Source organism: Zeugodacus cucurbitae, chromosome 2 (assembly GCF_028554725.1).
Source record: "Zeugodacus cucurbitae isolate PBARC_wt_2022May chromosome 2, idZeuCucr1.2, whole genome shotgun sequence".
NCBI classification, from domain to species: Eukaryota; Metazoa; Arthropoda; class Insecta; order Diptera; family Tephritidae; genus Zeugodacus; species Zeugodacus cucurbitae.
The window spans coordinates 81161190-81177242 of NC_071667.1; the positions used below are offsets into that span (position 1 = coordinate 81161190).

At 37.2% G+C, this 16053-nt stretch overlaps 1 protein-coding gene across 1 annotated transcript in view; it reads right to left on the minus strand.

Annotated features, from left to right (window-relative positions):
- Positions 1-16053, minus strand: part of LOC105220242 (DNA-binding protein RFX2) — a 31537-nt gene that overhangs the window by 4814 nt on the left and 10670 nt on the right. Inside the window, exons 5-8 of the mRNA XM_011196676.3 lie at positions 1349-1433; positions 1064-1274; positions 796-960; positions 45-491 (exon numbers count right to left, since the gene is read on the minus strand). Coding sequence (XP_011194978.2) covers positions 45-491; positions 796-960; positions 1064-1274; positions 1349-1433 — 908 coding nt within the window. The remainder of the gene's footprint in view (positions 1-44; positions 492-795; positions 961-1063; positions 1275-1348; positions 1434-16053) is intronic.

Genomic DNA, 16053 nt, shown 5'->3' on the forward strand with positions numbered 1-16053 from the left:
TCAATCGTTCTCAGCATATCTTTTTATCGCGCTTCAATTCTTACCTGTGCACAAGTTTCGTAGGATTCCGGCTTGAAACTCATCTTCTTCAGATTGCGATTGCCGTTATGCGGCATATTGCCACTGCCTCCACCGCCGCCGGCTCCACTGGTGGACACTACACCGCCGCTGGCCGTCGAATGTCCGCCGATGCCGGCCGATACACCATTGCCGGAATGTGTTGAATAGGTCGGCTTCTCGTCCATCATGTGATTCAGTATCGAGTCCGGTTTGATGCGTATGCCATAATAGTGATATTTGGAATTGCCGCGTGTGCCTAGACGACGTGTACGCAAGCCAGAGAACACCGAACGAATTAGTTTGCCGAAACTGGCGGCATTCACCGGCTCCAATTTGTTCTCGTTGCAATGCTGTATGTAATGGTTGTACAGCGTGGAACGGGGTAGACTGACGCCATCGGCCGTCTCGTAGTTGCGTGACAACCACTTGATCTGCAGCAGCGCAGCCACCACCGAGCGCAGCATGCAAAGTAACCGTGCGTGCGAGAAAGAGAACGAAAATATGGATATACACATGAGTTGGGAATTTAAAGTGCTGCCTTGCTACTCGCAAAACAAATTGCAATTGTGTGGGTTGCACGAGTGTCACGCCCACACTTACTGAGCGCAATGTGTGAGATGCATGCTTTATTAATGAGAAATTCCGCAAACAATTTGCAAATTTTGCGCAAATATTTTACAACTCAAATCAATTTGTACACAAAACCGTTATGAGTCAATATAATTGTGGACTTACCGTGGCTGAAGCTACTTTGTTCGAGGTGCCGAGTCCATTTTGTTCGCTGTCCGGTGATGCACCTCCGCCGCCTGTGCCAATGCTACCGCCACTCACCGAGTTTGTTGTTGTGGTGGAAGTGGGCGTTTGCGGTGTGCTCTGCGCCTCCTGTATGTAAGCCACTTCCTAAAAACAAAATAAAAAAAAAAAAACAAGCAAAAAATCACCGTTACAGTTACAATGAGTACTCGCATGGTTTTGTGGCAATTATTTAGTCTTAAACACTTACCGTTAAGCTCTGCGGCGAGTCTCGACTATGCGATTGCGACGAAGTGTTCAGCAATAATCCCTCCTCCACCGGCACCAGGTACGGCAGCGTTGAAGCGTGTGTGGCCGGCGCGTTCGCAACCGATGCGGTTGCATAATTGCTACTTGCCGCCGTGGAGTAGTATGTCTGGCCATTCGTTTGATAGTCGCCAACTGGACAAAAGGGGTACGTCCTGTGTAATGGAAGTACAAATTATCTCATTAAAATGTTTTTTAGAACAATTTGATTGCCATGTCTTCTGCTTACATTTGAGTTTGGCTGGAATTGCCGTGATACAACTCTGTATCCACATATTGCACTTGATAGTTCTGGCCAGCATCCTGCGCAGAAACTGCGAAAGTAAAATGAAGAAATAAGAAAATATTGAAATTTATAAAAATTTTATAAAATTGCACTAAATCTAAAACAATTGAGTTTTACGCCTCTAAAGATGTTAAGACATTAAGAGCAATCGTTAAAACAATAATTTTATATCTTTATTCTTCATTTCTGGAAATCGAAGTTCGACAAACTCATGAAATGATCTGTCTCTCAGAAAACTTGAGAGTAAACTCGTTGTTCGATTCAAGAGTAACTGATTTTGAGCCTACTCGTTAACATTTTACAACAAAAATATGCAATAACAATTTTCCGGAATCTAGGAATCTGCATTTTAGAAGTTGCAGATTACATCTCGGACCGATAAAATGGAAAATTCAATCAAGTTCTAACTCCTATTCGACTGTCGACATACGTTCTAATTTGCTACTATAAAACTAGAGTTTCTAATAAACTCATCCTTGCCCTTTTCTTTTGGAGAAACGGAAAAAATCATAAATCTGACAACAATATGAATTCCTACATCAAGGTCACATTTTTTATTATTTTGCAGCATCAAATAAATCATTTATTCCCTTCGTCTATGTTAATGTTGGCGCCTTTAAAATATACCCCATTCGATAATATGCCAGCGCTTCTTCCAATCGTCGAAACACTTCTCAAACTCGATTTTTGGAATAACCTGGCTCTTTTGGCTCAGGTTTTCTTTAATTTTGGAAATAGATGAAAGTCACACGTAGCAAGCTTGTATTTTTGGTCAATAATCACGAACAAGCAATGGGGTGTGAACTTTTAACATATCACTCATTTACTTGAATAGTGTCATAACTCAAAAAACACGATTTTTGAGTTGAGTAGTCCATAGTCCATATTGTATAAAAATTTCATTCCGATGCGTAGAAAAATAAACCGTGAAATAAGAATGTGCCATTGCAATATTTTTTAACCACAAAAACGACCCTGTTGTGACAGAATTATGCATGGAAAGAAAGACACATTTTGTATTACAACGATATTGATGAAAAATTAATTTAATTTTTCATATTGCTTTTTTCAGCAAAAATGACGAAATTGATTTCTATTTTTCACAAATAACGACATAATTCAAAGTGGGTCAAATTTATGCCCAAGAAAAAGAATTAGTACACTCTATTTGGTCCATTTATGCTCAACATTGAATTTAAAATATTACACGCCACTAGATTTGTCAATACACTTATGGCATTTTTCTATATTTGATAAATAAGAGACAATTGAAAACTTTAAATCGCTCTACTGAAACTTTCCGAATTTTTTGAGTTGTGACACTATTGAAGTACGAGCGATATGAAAATCACCAAGCTCATAAAAACACGGCTGCTACAGACCAAGTAAGAAATGAGGAAGGCTTTAATCGATTTAACTTTCGTGCAATGGATTTCTCAAAGGTGAAATTTTGACAAAAAAGTCTACAAGACAACATTTTTTATCGTTTCCAGGACAGTCGAGTTTGCATTAACCCGACGCTGCATAATTTATATGCCTAATAACCTAAATATAATTTAAATTTTTTTTTTTGATTTTTTTACACATTTGCTTGTCTGTATAAAATTGTATGTCTGGAAACTATTGAAGTTTGTAGGCAAACTTATAAATATTTTGTGTTGAAAATCGTTTCAGCGCATTCCTGCCTTATTTATACACATTTTCATAAATGCTTATTAATAAAGACCAAGCATGGTTCTTCAAATTGTACTTTAGTATCTTCTGTCGTAGAATATTTTACTCAATGATGCTTGTTCTTGACATAAAGGAATCTTGTTTTCTAGATGATAAATCAACATTATCTGTTTTGGGAACAACTTTTTTTGATGTCCACTGATCATATATATTTGTTTCATATTATATAAACATACATCTTTTCTAACCTTTTGGGATATTTTTTTTATCTATGAGCAATAGTTAAGCTATATGTGTTTCAACACTCTTATTGCTTTCAAGCAATATGTAAGTCATATACGATAATAATCACTTAAAATTGCTTTCTGAAGTATAATTAGGCATTGAGGTGAGATAATAAATTTCCAATTATAAGGCTTTGCCTCTAGAAAAGAAATAATTAATCGATATCGAAATCAGTCCACCTTTATAAACTGTTAATAGAGCTTAAATGCGTTATGGACTTGTATCGAAAATAATAAGTTGAACTTGAGTGTAAATAGAAAATTATTTGCTAAAATTCTTTCTAACACGAAGTGAACTGGAAATTGTTTATACTTAGGGTAGAACTTTCAGTTTATGACTATAAAGCCAAATTTTATTTAGTTTTTGTGTTTTATTTCAACGCAATTGTACTAAATGAGCTATAAGCCACACATAACAATATACAGTTGAACTTCACTAACTCGAATCACCATAATCCACAAAAAAAAAATCGAGTTAGAGGAACTTCCGAGTTATAGAATTTTCATTAAAACTCACAATTTTTCAAAAAGCTGTATAATATAGATTTATTTGAGTTATTTGCTTCGCAAACAGTTTTATGGACATACGTTAAAAGGTGTTTTCTGTAATTTTGTTTGTTGCAGTTTGCTATTGTTTGGCACTTGACGTCTATATCTCATGCCTTTGTTACACGATTTAGGAAATTTAGAAGTATAAAATCATATTTTTTGTTTGCTTCCATACGATATAGAAAGATTCTTTTAAAATTGTTCCCTGATAGTAAAATTTTAAATTTTGTATAATGTCCTGGTCGAAAAGTTCGATTTATGGAAGGAAATTTGTATGAAATTTGACTTCTATTGCCACTTCAACAGTTCGAGTTAGGGAAGGAAATTTGTATGAAATTTGGCTTCTAAACGTTATTCAAGTGTTCGAGTTATGGAGATCTTCGACTTATAGAAATTCGAGTTATGGAAGTTCCACTGTAATTCAGATTGTCGCTTAGCTTAGAAATTTGTTAGTTAAAATATTTATCTAAAATTTGTATTTCTTGTTATTGAAAGTAAATAATTTTAACATTCTACAATTTCAAAATAATTAAAATATAAATCCCTTGAGATTGATATCATTCAATAGTGGTAAAGATTATACTTTAAAAATGAAGATATTGTTGATTTATGAAAATGGTGGTGAAGAGCACTTTAACTTCATTTGTTTTATATTAAATACGATTTAAAAAGCAATTTTAATTTAACTATTTTTTTAGTTTTAATTTAATGAAACAGTGATAAAATATTGAAGTTCAAGTTTCCATATTTGATGAAACCAAAATTAAATGATCAATCAAATCAAATTTAAAAAAAGAACACCTTCTACGTATAACAAGATCCAAAAATGAAAAAAAACGAGTGATTTTAAAATTTGAAAAAAAGATATTTTACTGGAAAGTTCTGGTTTAGTCTTTCTTTTGGTTTGGTGCATGAATTTGACTTTGTATTTATGTTATCTAAAAAATTGTGAGATTGCTTGAATAGATTGTACGATCTCTTCATCTTCCTTTGTAGCAAAATGTTAGTTCAAACTTTTGTCATAAACTCAGATACTTGTTGAATAAGACCTGAAACGAAATTCGATTCATTTTTCCTTATTCCCAGAATAAATTTTCAAAGACCTTTTTTAGGCTCAATTTTAGTTCCTAAAAAACAGTTTGTTAAAGTGACATAGCAAGATTTCGTATTTTTGTAAAAAAAAAAATTGTATTTGTAAAAATTTTTATCGAATAAGTGGTTTTGGGACAAGCTATTTCGTCGAACTAAGGGACCATGGGTCAAACGACCTTGAGTAAACCTGTTGTTATATGGTTTCTTCAATACTATTACTGTTTGTCTAGCATTTATACTACTTTCAAAAACTGTTAGGCGCATTTTTATTGCATTGCATGCAAATATTTACCACCGCAATAGGAGAGATTGTTGTGGCGTCGGTACATGCTAGATGATGTCGAAGACAGTGATGATGCCGACGATGAAGAGAATGATGATGAGTTCGCCGAGAAGCTGGAAGCCGTAGCTACGAAAGTCTGATGGTGATGGTGGTGATGATGATGATGATGATGCAGATGTTGTGGAATTTGCGTCTGCTGTTGTTGCAGCTGATATTGCGATGTAAACTGTTGCGGTTGCTGTGCTGGCGGTTGCAAGAGCTGTTGGTGACAACTGTTGTGCAGGTGATGAACTTTGCAGCGACACTTGTCCAAAATCGGATAATTCGGAGAGGTATTCAAATATTGCAAGTGACGCTGTGAATGATCCAAGGAGAGTTTCGAATGCATTCGTTACGTTTTACACAACACTAGTGCAGCAACGCGCACTGCTGACGAAGTCACAAAACAACCGAACGAAAGTATGAGCACTCAGGCGATTTCAGTTGTTAACAGATGTATGCTATAGTTTAATTGACAAAGTGCGTTGAAGACCGCAGAAAATGTATGGTAAAAAGAGGGCTCCAATCGCTAATGTTGCACGAAGTAGTATAAATCCGAAAAATAATTTTGTTGCACTCAAGTTCACATAAAGTTTGCACATAGACACAGTCACACTAAAGTTCAATTAAACACAACAAATCACTGGTTCAATGACACCAATATATGGGGTTTTGATGTAACGGACACAAGAGCGACATCACTAATAGTTACGACCGAAATTGATATCAGCTCCTAAAGCGAAAAGTACCAATTACGAAACTAGGAAACCGGAACATAACAACACATAGAACGACGTCCGATTGATACGTGTGTATTGAGTGTTGGGGGCGGCACGTCCCCACTCACCGACCGACTGCGAGGACAATTTCGAGTGATAGTGACAGTGACACTGACACTGACAGTTGCAGCGTACTTCTGCTAAGAAACCGTCCGAACGACTGACCGACGCGACCTCAATCAACCGATCCACTGTACGACCGACCGACCGATAGAACGTACGACTAATACGAACCGAACACAACCAAGTACACTCCCGACCCCACGACTACTGGGTGAGACGATATTGAACAGGTTGGCGATGGCGATGGTGATGGCAATGGTGTTGCTGTCGATGTCAATGTCGACAAGGTGTGTGCGGTAGATTCGAGTGTCTAATAGAGAGTGAAAGTTTTACACTGCCCGGAGCGTCCACTTTCGATGCTAGCGGGCGCATCAATTTACAAAACATAAATGTGTCGGCGGTCGAAGAGTGAAGTGAAGTGAAGTGAGTCGCTGCGAATGTGGAATGCGTTGTTTATGGCGGAAATGCCTTGCCTCTTTCCATGTGACAGTGTTGCTGCTGTTTGGCTATATACATAAATCTAGATATGTATGTGGGTGAGCTCACTTGCGCCTAGCAACCTTGGAGATGCGCGCTAATAATGTACACAACAACGACGATGATGAACGGTAGAATTACAACTGAAACCAAACTCAAATGTTATCCTAGCAATAAGCCTCCGACATTAATGATGGATGGCGCAAAGTCACGGCGGCGACGGCGACTACCGAGACGTTAGCAACGGTGGCGGGCTTTCGGTGAGGGTGCAGGCGGTTTAACTGCGTGTTGGTGGTGGCGCTTTTCCGTCAGCGACGCTGAAAGTTGTTATGCGTTATGATTTGAGCGTTTCACACCACCACCACAGCACTGGTAGCTACGGTTCGCAGCAGCCACCACCATCAGCATCCCACCAACTGACAATTTTTCATATTTTATTAAGAGCAGTAGCAGCGATGATATTGTTTGTGCCACCAATCCGTTGTAAGATGTCCATTATGCAGCCTGCTCACTTATACATCGACTTCTCGCTTGTAATACAAGCCTCGACTGTTGATGGCTCCATAAAATTATGTTGCGTATACGCACTGCGTCACAGCAAAGCGTTTCGTCGCTTCGTACTAACAGTTTCTTGCCTCCATCAACTACGCAGAAGCACATAAATAAAGCACGGAAATTATGCATAATTTTGTTTTTGTTTTACAGCGAGTTCCTTGCTCTGTCTGTGCGCCAGCTAATTCAGGGATAATCATGACATCAATGTGAGTGCAGCGGATTTATTAGCAGCGCAGCACAGCAGTGGCGCCAACATTTACGGCAATCCGTCAATCCACAGAGGTCACTTGGAGTCGTAAATTGCCCTCCTCCGGTATCCATCCACCATATTGGTTTGCCCATCCACGTTGCCCGTCGATGGATGGGAGCGCGGCGTTGCTGTCAACCAAAACTACCAAATAATCGACCAATCCGACGCGACCGTTATACGCGTCGTGGCAAGCACCTCCCTCTGCGTATACTGTATGCAACACACACACACAATCGTAACTGTTGCGCATACAGCATCCGTGGCATGTTGCTGGGTGGTGAGTCTGCATGTGCGTATGGTTCTCTGTGTTACTCGATCTCTTCTCTTTTTCACTCTGCCGCTGCTTGTTGCATGTTGTTGTCAGCGCAACGGCTGCTGAGTGGTGTTTCAACCCCGACTCGTAGAGTATACTTATAATTTCGTTTCCGGGCAAACTGTTGGCGCCTGACGGCTGCTGGCTCTCTGGCTTGACATTTCAGCCAACCGTAAAGCCTGAAAGCGCCACTAAATAATAAGTGGCATAATGCCAAATGTGCCGAATTATGAAATTTTTGCAAGGCGACTGTGTGAGTGTGTGTGGGAGGTACTACCACAAATACATAGATATACATATATCTAACTGTAAATTTCTGCATGAAATGTGTGCGTTTACTATATCCCTGAGCGCATTTATTTATCTTTTGAAAGTTGTCGTTGTTTTTTATTTCACTAAAATTCACTTTTAATTTCTCATTTTTCAAATTCGTTTTCCTTTTTGATTCAGTTCACTCGGAAGAGGAACATATATACTTGTATATTTATATATTTCATATACATATATGTAGCTAGGTAAACATGTAAATATCCGCTTGTATGCACACTACACCGCACTTTCTCTGTCGGTTTGCGGTGTTCATGTGGTCACCTATGTTGTGGTCGAAAAAACAGCTTTAAAATGGTTCGTGCACAACTGTTTAAAAGGAAAACGCAGTTTCACCTTAATTTAATTGGCATAATCCAGAGGGAGTTATTTTTAAATTAGTGTTGGTAAAAAATGATTTTCTAACAATAATGAATTTATTTCCTTTTTATGACAGAATTTAAGGCTTAGTTGTCACTGGCACTTGAATGGGTTTTATGGCACCGTTAAAGCTTTTTCATTGCGTTAGAAAATGATTTATTATTCCAATTATTAGATTACTAAGCACTACTATATTATAAATTGTGACTCTCGTTCATAATACCAATTAAATGTCTTGAATTTAGGTTTTTTCTCTCCGTGTGATTTTATGTCCTAAATTTACTTCAATATCTTATAGAGCAATGTAGTATCAATATCATATTCTAACTGACTGTTTTGTGATATCTATTCAATCATAAAAAGGACTTATTCGTAAATTCTAATTTCTAATTAGTAGATTTTTCTCAAAACAACCATAGATTATTACCAACCAAAGTACCTTTGGCAATTATATTACGAATTTCGGAAATTCCAATTTAAAGTAAGGGGTAAAGTGAGCTCACATGACTTTAAAACTCTGCTCATTATATTTTCTATTGCATCAAAATCGTTGATTCATTTATAAAATCCTTGAAAAGCCATATTCGCACATTCAAAGCTAATAATTCAGCTTTTCTTCAAACCATTTTAAGAACTACTTTGTACGGTGATTTCAATTTTCTCTATATGGTATGGGGTAGACACATAAATATTCAGATAGATGATGATAGTGTCGAAACGAACCCACGCTGGAAACAACTTGTTCTATAGGTGGTGTTCTTCTAAAAAAATGGCGATGATGAATGCAAATAGATAAATTACCGTTTTTTCCCTGTACCAAAAATGCTCACTAAGGTGTGCTTTGGTAATGAAAATTCCATATTTTAAATATTTTTCAGTGAAGAATATAGGTTAACGACTTAATATTTCTTTGGTCTATGTTCTGAGAGCATTATAATCTCATTGGAAATCGGAAGACCAGGTTATCTCTGATGATACTACCTGACCTTAAAGATTTTATGAGAGGGCGCACTATAACACTATAAAACACTCGGCTGGGTATTGGTTCAAACTTAGTTTTTCTGGGAGATTGAGGCATAAGTAAAAAACTTCGAAGATAGACTCCAAAATCGAAATATGTGCATGTGAAGGATTTTTTTAATTATTATTAATTACAGTATACAGTTAATAAAAATAAAATAAGGATGCAATCAAAATTTCCTTCTTAATTTAATTTCGACCGTTTATATCTGTGATATAAGCTTGATCCAAAATTGTTGTATAGCATTTGAATATGAAGGAAAGGTAGCTTATGCCCATAGCTTGGAAAAACGGAGACACAATTTACTTATGACCAGAAAGTTTGGTCCAATACCCAGAAAACGATTTTGTCGTATAGTGTAATTGAATCCCTATGTCTTCTAATTAGACCAATTGTTTCATGAGATATAGAACTTTGAACGACGCAAATTTTGGTTAGATAACTATCCAACAGTGGAGCCCCAAGACAAACTCTTACGATCAAATAAACAAGTAAGCAAAGGCTAAGTTCGGGTGCAATTCCACCCATATATTCGGCACAAATCCATATATTATAGAATAACGAAAATCATCATAAATAGTAATTTCACTATTTTTCATCACCAAGATACAATATCGAAGACTATACGCTCACGTAATTTTGCTAAGATATATCGCTTTTTAAAGACCACCGTGATGTCCACAAATGATGTCAAAGCTCAAATACAGTATTTATGTAAAGTTTTATTCCACTATCTTCATCGCTTCCCAATGTTTATGCTATGAAGTGAAAGAATCAGATTTAATTCAAAACTGAATTATTTCATTCGTGTTATCAGGGTGTCAAGAAAATATTATATACCGAATTTCATTGAAATCGGTCGATTAGTTCCTGTGATATGGTTTGAAGTTGTCGACGCCAAGCCCATTTTTCATTTTGTAAAAAAATCTGAGTGTAGCTTCTTTATGCTGTTTCTTCTGTAAAATTTAGTGTTTCTTTCGTTAGTCAGTTAGTGAATAATTTTCAACATAACCTTTGTATGTGAGGTGTACGTGGTTATTATCCGATTTCAACTATTTTCATGGTGAATGATGGGGTACGGAAGGGAAACGACTGCAGAAAGTTTCGTTCATATAGCTTTATTGGTTAGCGAGATATATACAAAAAAACTATTTCGGGGCGGGGCCACGACCACTTATAAAAAAAGGGCGTGGGAGTGGTACGATTTCGCCCATTTTCAATACCAACCTCCTCAGGCAACAACGTTTGTTGCTCCCATACGTCCGCAATTGCTGCAAAATGTGGTCGAAAATTGGGGCTCTCGGCTGGAAATTATTCGAAATCATTATTTAAACATAATGGCAAACCCTATATCTCTATAATAAAGCTAAATTCTTGGTCATAAAATTAAATAATATGCGTGTTAATTATTCTTGAAAGCCACATGTCTAAAAAACACCCTTTAGTTTAGAACTTATAATTTCTAAATCAAAATAAGATAAGTTGAAATTGTTATTTGAAAAAGCTTCTATATTGGTTGAAAATTTTATTTCCTTTAGAAATCTGCAATGATTGGAGGCCAATCCTTGCGCAAAGAAAAATTTTGAAGTTATAAAAAAATAACAACAACAAAGAGACACTTATTGTTAGATTTAAAACGAACAAGTGCACCTCTATCTATGAGATACTACAAATTGATAAGCAACTGAAGCCATTGAAGTACTACTTTTGTCAAACAAACGTTTAGGAAAGCAATGACTTGACCACTGAAAGGTAGAGCTACAATATTTCACTTTGTTGAATTATTATCAAGATAGCATATACTAATATATACATATATACCTAATATTCCCCCACAACTCTACTTCTAAAATGCAAAAGATAAGAGTGGGAAAATAGAGATCATGTTGTACGATTTCCTATTGTCCTGCGAATTCGTGTGATTGTGATTTCCGATTCATTTTGTTTGTGTAACAGTTATGAAGAGGCAAAGGGTGGGCCATACAATATGAAAATATTGAAAAACATGAAAAAATGTGTGTATTCTATGTGTTGCTGATAATAAATATTTACAAGAGGGCGCCCATCCGATGTCACATCAGATGTTATCTAAATCAATTGATGTTTGGGCGAACAATTAAACGAAACCAAACATGTGTAATGCTTGATCGCTTTCACAGCAACTCACTTGATGCAAACGTAGATAACCAGGTACCGTTATACACAGATATACACAGATATATGTAACGTTAACGGCATACGAAATAGGTGAAGAACGCACGTGTTTGTCTCATTTACTCTCGTAAGCTCACCCATTTTGGCTGTGTTTGCATGCATAAAACACTCATCCATATTAAAACGAGCACAAAGGTATAATCTGCTTTTAATAGCAGGTTTTTGCTACAATACACTTTTTTCCCGCTGAATTCTCGTTGTGTGCATTACACGCAGTTAGATTAAATTTTAAGCTTTTCTGCATTAATGATTTAATGACTCGTAGCCCAATTTAATCAGCCCGCGCATATACAGTTTGAGTACTGTGACTACACTCACTGCAACACAATAATCTGTAATATACTCGTAAGAGTTACATATAGTATTGACAACAAATAGATAGGGTGCTGATAGGCACAGTGGCATCGAATAAGACAAATAGGTTGTAAAAATTTGTAATTCAGCAAAAGTTAAAATATATTGAATTTGCGTTGGATATCATTATGATCAACCACTCTTATTGGAGCTGTTTCGATGAAACTAAATGCCAATAGTAATATTAGAATAGAGATCAGGTATTAGGATTCGGCAAAGTCCCCGGAACCTTCTACAAATTTGCAGAGATTTTTCACTTCTATATCCGCTATTTCGTGCGGTTGTTCGAAAAAGTGAGATCCGAGATCTCGCACAGACGGGACTTTCCAGAAGAAAGAGATGAGATGATCTCACTTCGTTTTCCTCCATGTAGCTGCTACAGCTAGCACCCTGTAAGACTTTTAACTTTACTGCGTGGATCCCGATGAGACAATGGCCAGTTAGAATCCCTATGACTAAGGAGAGGTGAACTTTACTAAGTGCGAAGAGATCGATAGACCTGCGTCTTGCGACTTCAAACGTGCTAGTAACTGACCAGCGCTTACCCAGCCTAGCCGAGACCCACCTGTCGAGTAGTAAACCACAATAGGACTACGGTGCTCCTATATATTTGCATGCTACTATTAGTGAGACAGCCTATTTCGCCAAACATCAGGCTCCGTGTGGCTTTTTCCTATTTCCAAAAATACAGAGAACCTTAAAGGGCACTCTTTTTACAAGCATACGAGAGATTGTTGTAGGTCTTCCAACCTATCCTAAAAATCGAGGAGTGTTTCGACGATTGGAGGCAGCGCTGTCATAAGTGCCATAATATCCAGTGTGCCAGTGTCATAATATCGAATGGAGACCATTTTGATGACAACAATATTAATGTAGGGGTATGCATTTTTTTTCAAACAATTCGTAGAAAGTACGTAGTACAGTAGTACTTTTTATGGTCGAGTTAATTTTCTAGCTTTTTGGTTCTATAAGCTTTGCGCTAGATGACGCTTTAATCGATTCTTTTAATATTATCATAAATTGATACTCTGATTCCTTCAAATTGGTCCTTAAATCTTATTTAACATCTTAGGACTCCTAACTCCCCTTCTCCCCTTTTCTACAGCTTGATATTACATAATCCATTTTCATTCGTCGACTCTAACCCATAATTTTTTTTTGTATTCTTTGAAAAAAATACTTAAAATAGAGATCTTCACGGAGCAAAAATTACGGGAAATAGAATATCTTATAAAAATGCTGTTTAACTTATTCTGCTTTGACTGCTTATAAAGCCTCTTCGCTTTGGGGATGTTAAACAAACTTAAGTCTTTTTTTATAACTTACAACAAAACGCTCACATATCGATTACTATTCCATCAGACTTTCTCCACAAACAACCCACTGTGCTACTCCTCTGTTGTCTGTCAACAAATCATCTTTTATTGGACAAAGGTGAAATATTTCCGCCGATTTGGAAGGTAAGTTTTTCAGCATAATCAAAATAAAAAGCAACAACAACAAATGAAAAAGAGCGCACTGCGGGAGGTTATTAGCGAGTCGATGAAACGCTCATTCGCCGCCGCTTCACTTCAACGTCAACGAGCATGGAGGGCAGGGCAGTGGTATCAGTTACCAACTACAATACTTCAAAAAAAGTGCGTATAATTTGATGGGGTGGAGATTTGTAATAAAATCAAGTATCATCACTGACAACAGTATTGATTGAGAAGTGCCAAACAACACAGCGAACATATGTATATACAAACACACAGACAGACAGACAAACGGACGGACAGACAACAAAATATACAAAAGTGTGCCAGCAACAATTATCGTGTTTAAATCGCGAAACCCTTATTAAACAAATCTCTATCTCGCGCAGCAGCAGCAACAACAACAACATAACAGCAGAGGGGTGAGGCTGGCCAATACAGCTATTCTCTAGCATATGCACAGCAATATAGTACATATATTTGTATGTGAATATTAGCCAGCGCGCGTACCTGAAGGCTTTGTGCCGCTGATACGGATGAAACCGCTATGTTGTGCTACAGTGGAAGCGCTGACAGCGACGACAAAGGCAATGTGGTATTTGGGAAATAAAAATATAATAATTACACGCTAACGCAGACCTGTGTGATGTGTATGTGTGCAGCCCACCGCATCACTATCGGCGGTCGGTGTCATAACAAATAGAGTAAGTAACCCTTCGCTGCGCAGCAGGGGCCGGGGCGCTGCGGTGCAAAAATGAGATACATTTGTGTCATTCTACACCGTTCGGCACGCTGTTTGTTGGTATTGTTGCCGCTACACGTGCGCCATATACGCGTTTGCAGCCTGCAGCGCGATTGTTGCAGGTAAGATTCATTACAAATTAAGTCCTTTTAATTGTGATATCAACAATGAACAAAACGAACTGACAGTCACACATACATACACCCATATATACATATGTATATATGTGGATATAAAGTAGCAAATAACGAATGAAACGAAGCGGCAGATACAGCGGCTGATGGCAATCCGTTTGCCAACTGCAAGTGTATTCCACTGTAGATCAAAGTTACTGGTCGGATTAATTAATGCTTCACCGATAATTGTTTGTTTAACTTTTGGCTGGTTCCAAGACGTGTGCTATACGAGCATAACAGTTAGTAGGCTACTGCAGCTGTGCTCATTAGTACCATGAAGAGGAATTAGCGAGTAGATTTTAAAATGTATGAATAATTGCTTGAAAATCATTGATTATACACTAAGCTTTTGGAAAATAAATAAGTAGCGGAACAAATTGCTACCCCACTTGAGATTTACATACAGTTTGTGCAACTTATTGGAGGTCTTAAAAAATTGTTCGGTCTTTTTGTAGATTATCTCGTTACAAGAAGTTTGATGAAATGAAAAGCCAAGTCCAAAAAAAAAAAAAATATTCTACAGCTTTATTAAAATTGGTTGAATAGTTTTAGAATTAGCGAACAAAAATTCATTATATCTTTACAAAGAAGTCATCTGTCATATCTGAAACGCTATATTATTCTAGCTTTCCCATACAAAACCATTCGAAAATAGGTTAGGAATGTCTATATTAGGGTTCAGCCGAACATTATACGTTTTAGAAATTCCGTGAGAGTCAAAGTCAATATAAATAAATAAATATTTTCAAGTGTCTGCTAAAGTTTATCTTAAAACATTTTTTACTGAACATTCGTCCCTGGACGATATTTTGAACCGACTCGTAGAAAGAAAAGGATATGGATCGATATCGCAAAATGTTATCGTTTAATCAATTTTTGACACCTAAATACAATATGGTAAGCGTAACAGTCGAATAATATAGACAACGCTCTACTGTCCGAAAAAGTCAAATAAAGAATGAAAATTTTGGACCGATTCTGCATAATTTCAGTTGAATACCTCACGCTTCACATTAAATTAGATTAAGATATTGAGGATCGCACTGCGACCTATGGTCTATTATACACTCTTCTATTATCAGAGTGTATCATTTAACTCTGTCGCGTCAAGAAAGATAAATAGTGTTCCAGGACTGAAGAACGTGGTACGGTCTTTTTGGGGATACACAGCCCACATCACCTGACTCCTTTTCTCGCGATCGTAAGATAATCAAGGAGTAGATGCTCAGGTGTCTAGGTCATAGAAGGTCATTGGAATGCTGAAATCCCTGCAATTGCAGTCTGTAGCGGTTCCTACTTGCCCGTTCCTCTTATTGTAGGCGATCTCTAAGGACATGTCGACCAACTGCAATGAAGGGCTCCGACACTACCGGCCTTTGTCAATTAGTTCGCAAGTTCGTTTCCTTGTATGCCTTTGTATTCAGGGTCCCAGACTAAGATTATACTGTTGTATACTCACACCTTAAGCGATACGTAAGTATAAAGTCAACCGAAATCTTGGAGTTATTAACTAACTATTCTAACATAAGAGAATCTTATGGAATTCAAAATGGCCTTCTATGGGAGGTTGGCTGTGTTGTATACCGATATGAGTCCATTTTGTAACGGTGCAAGGGATATG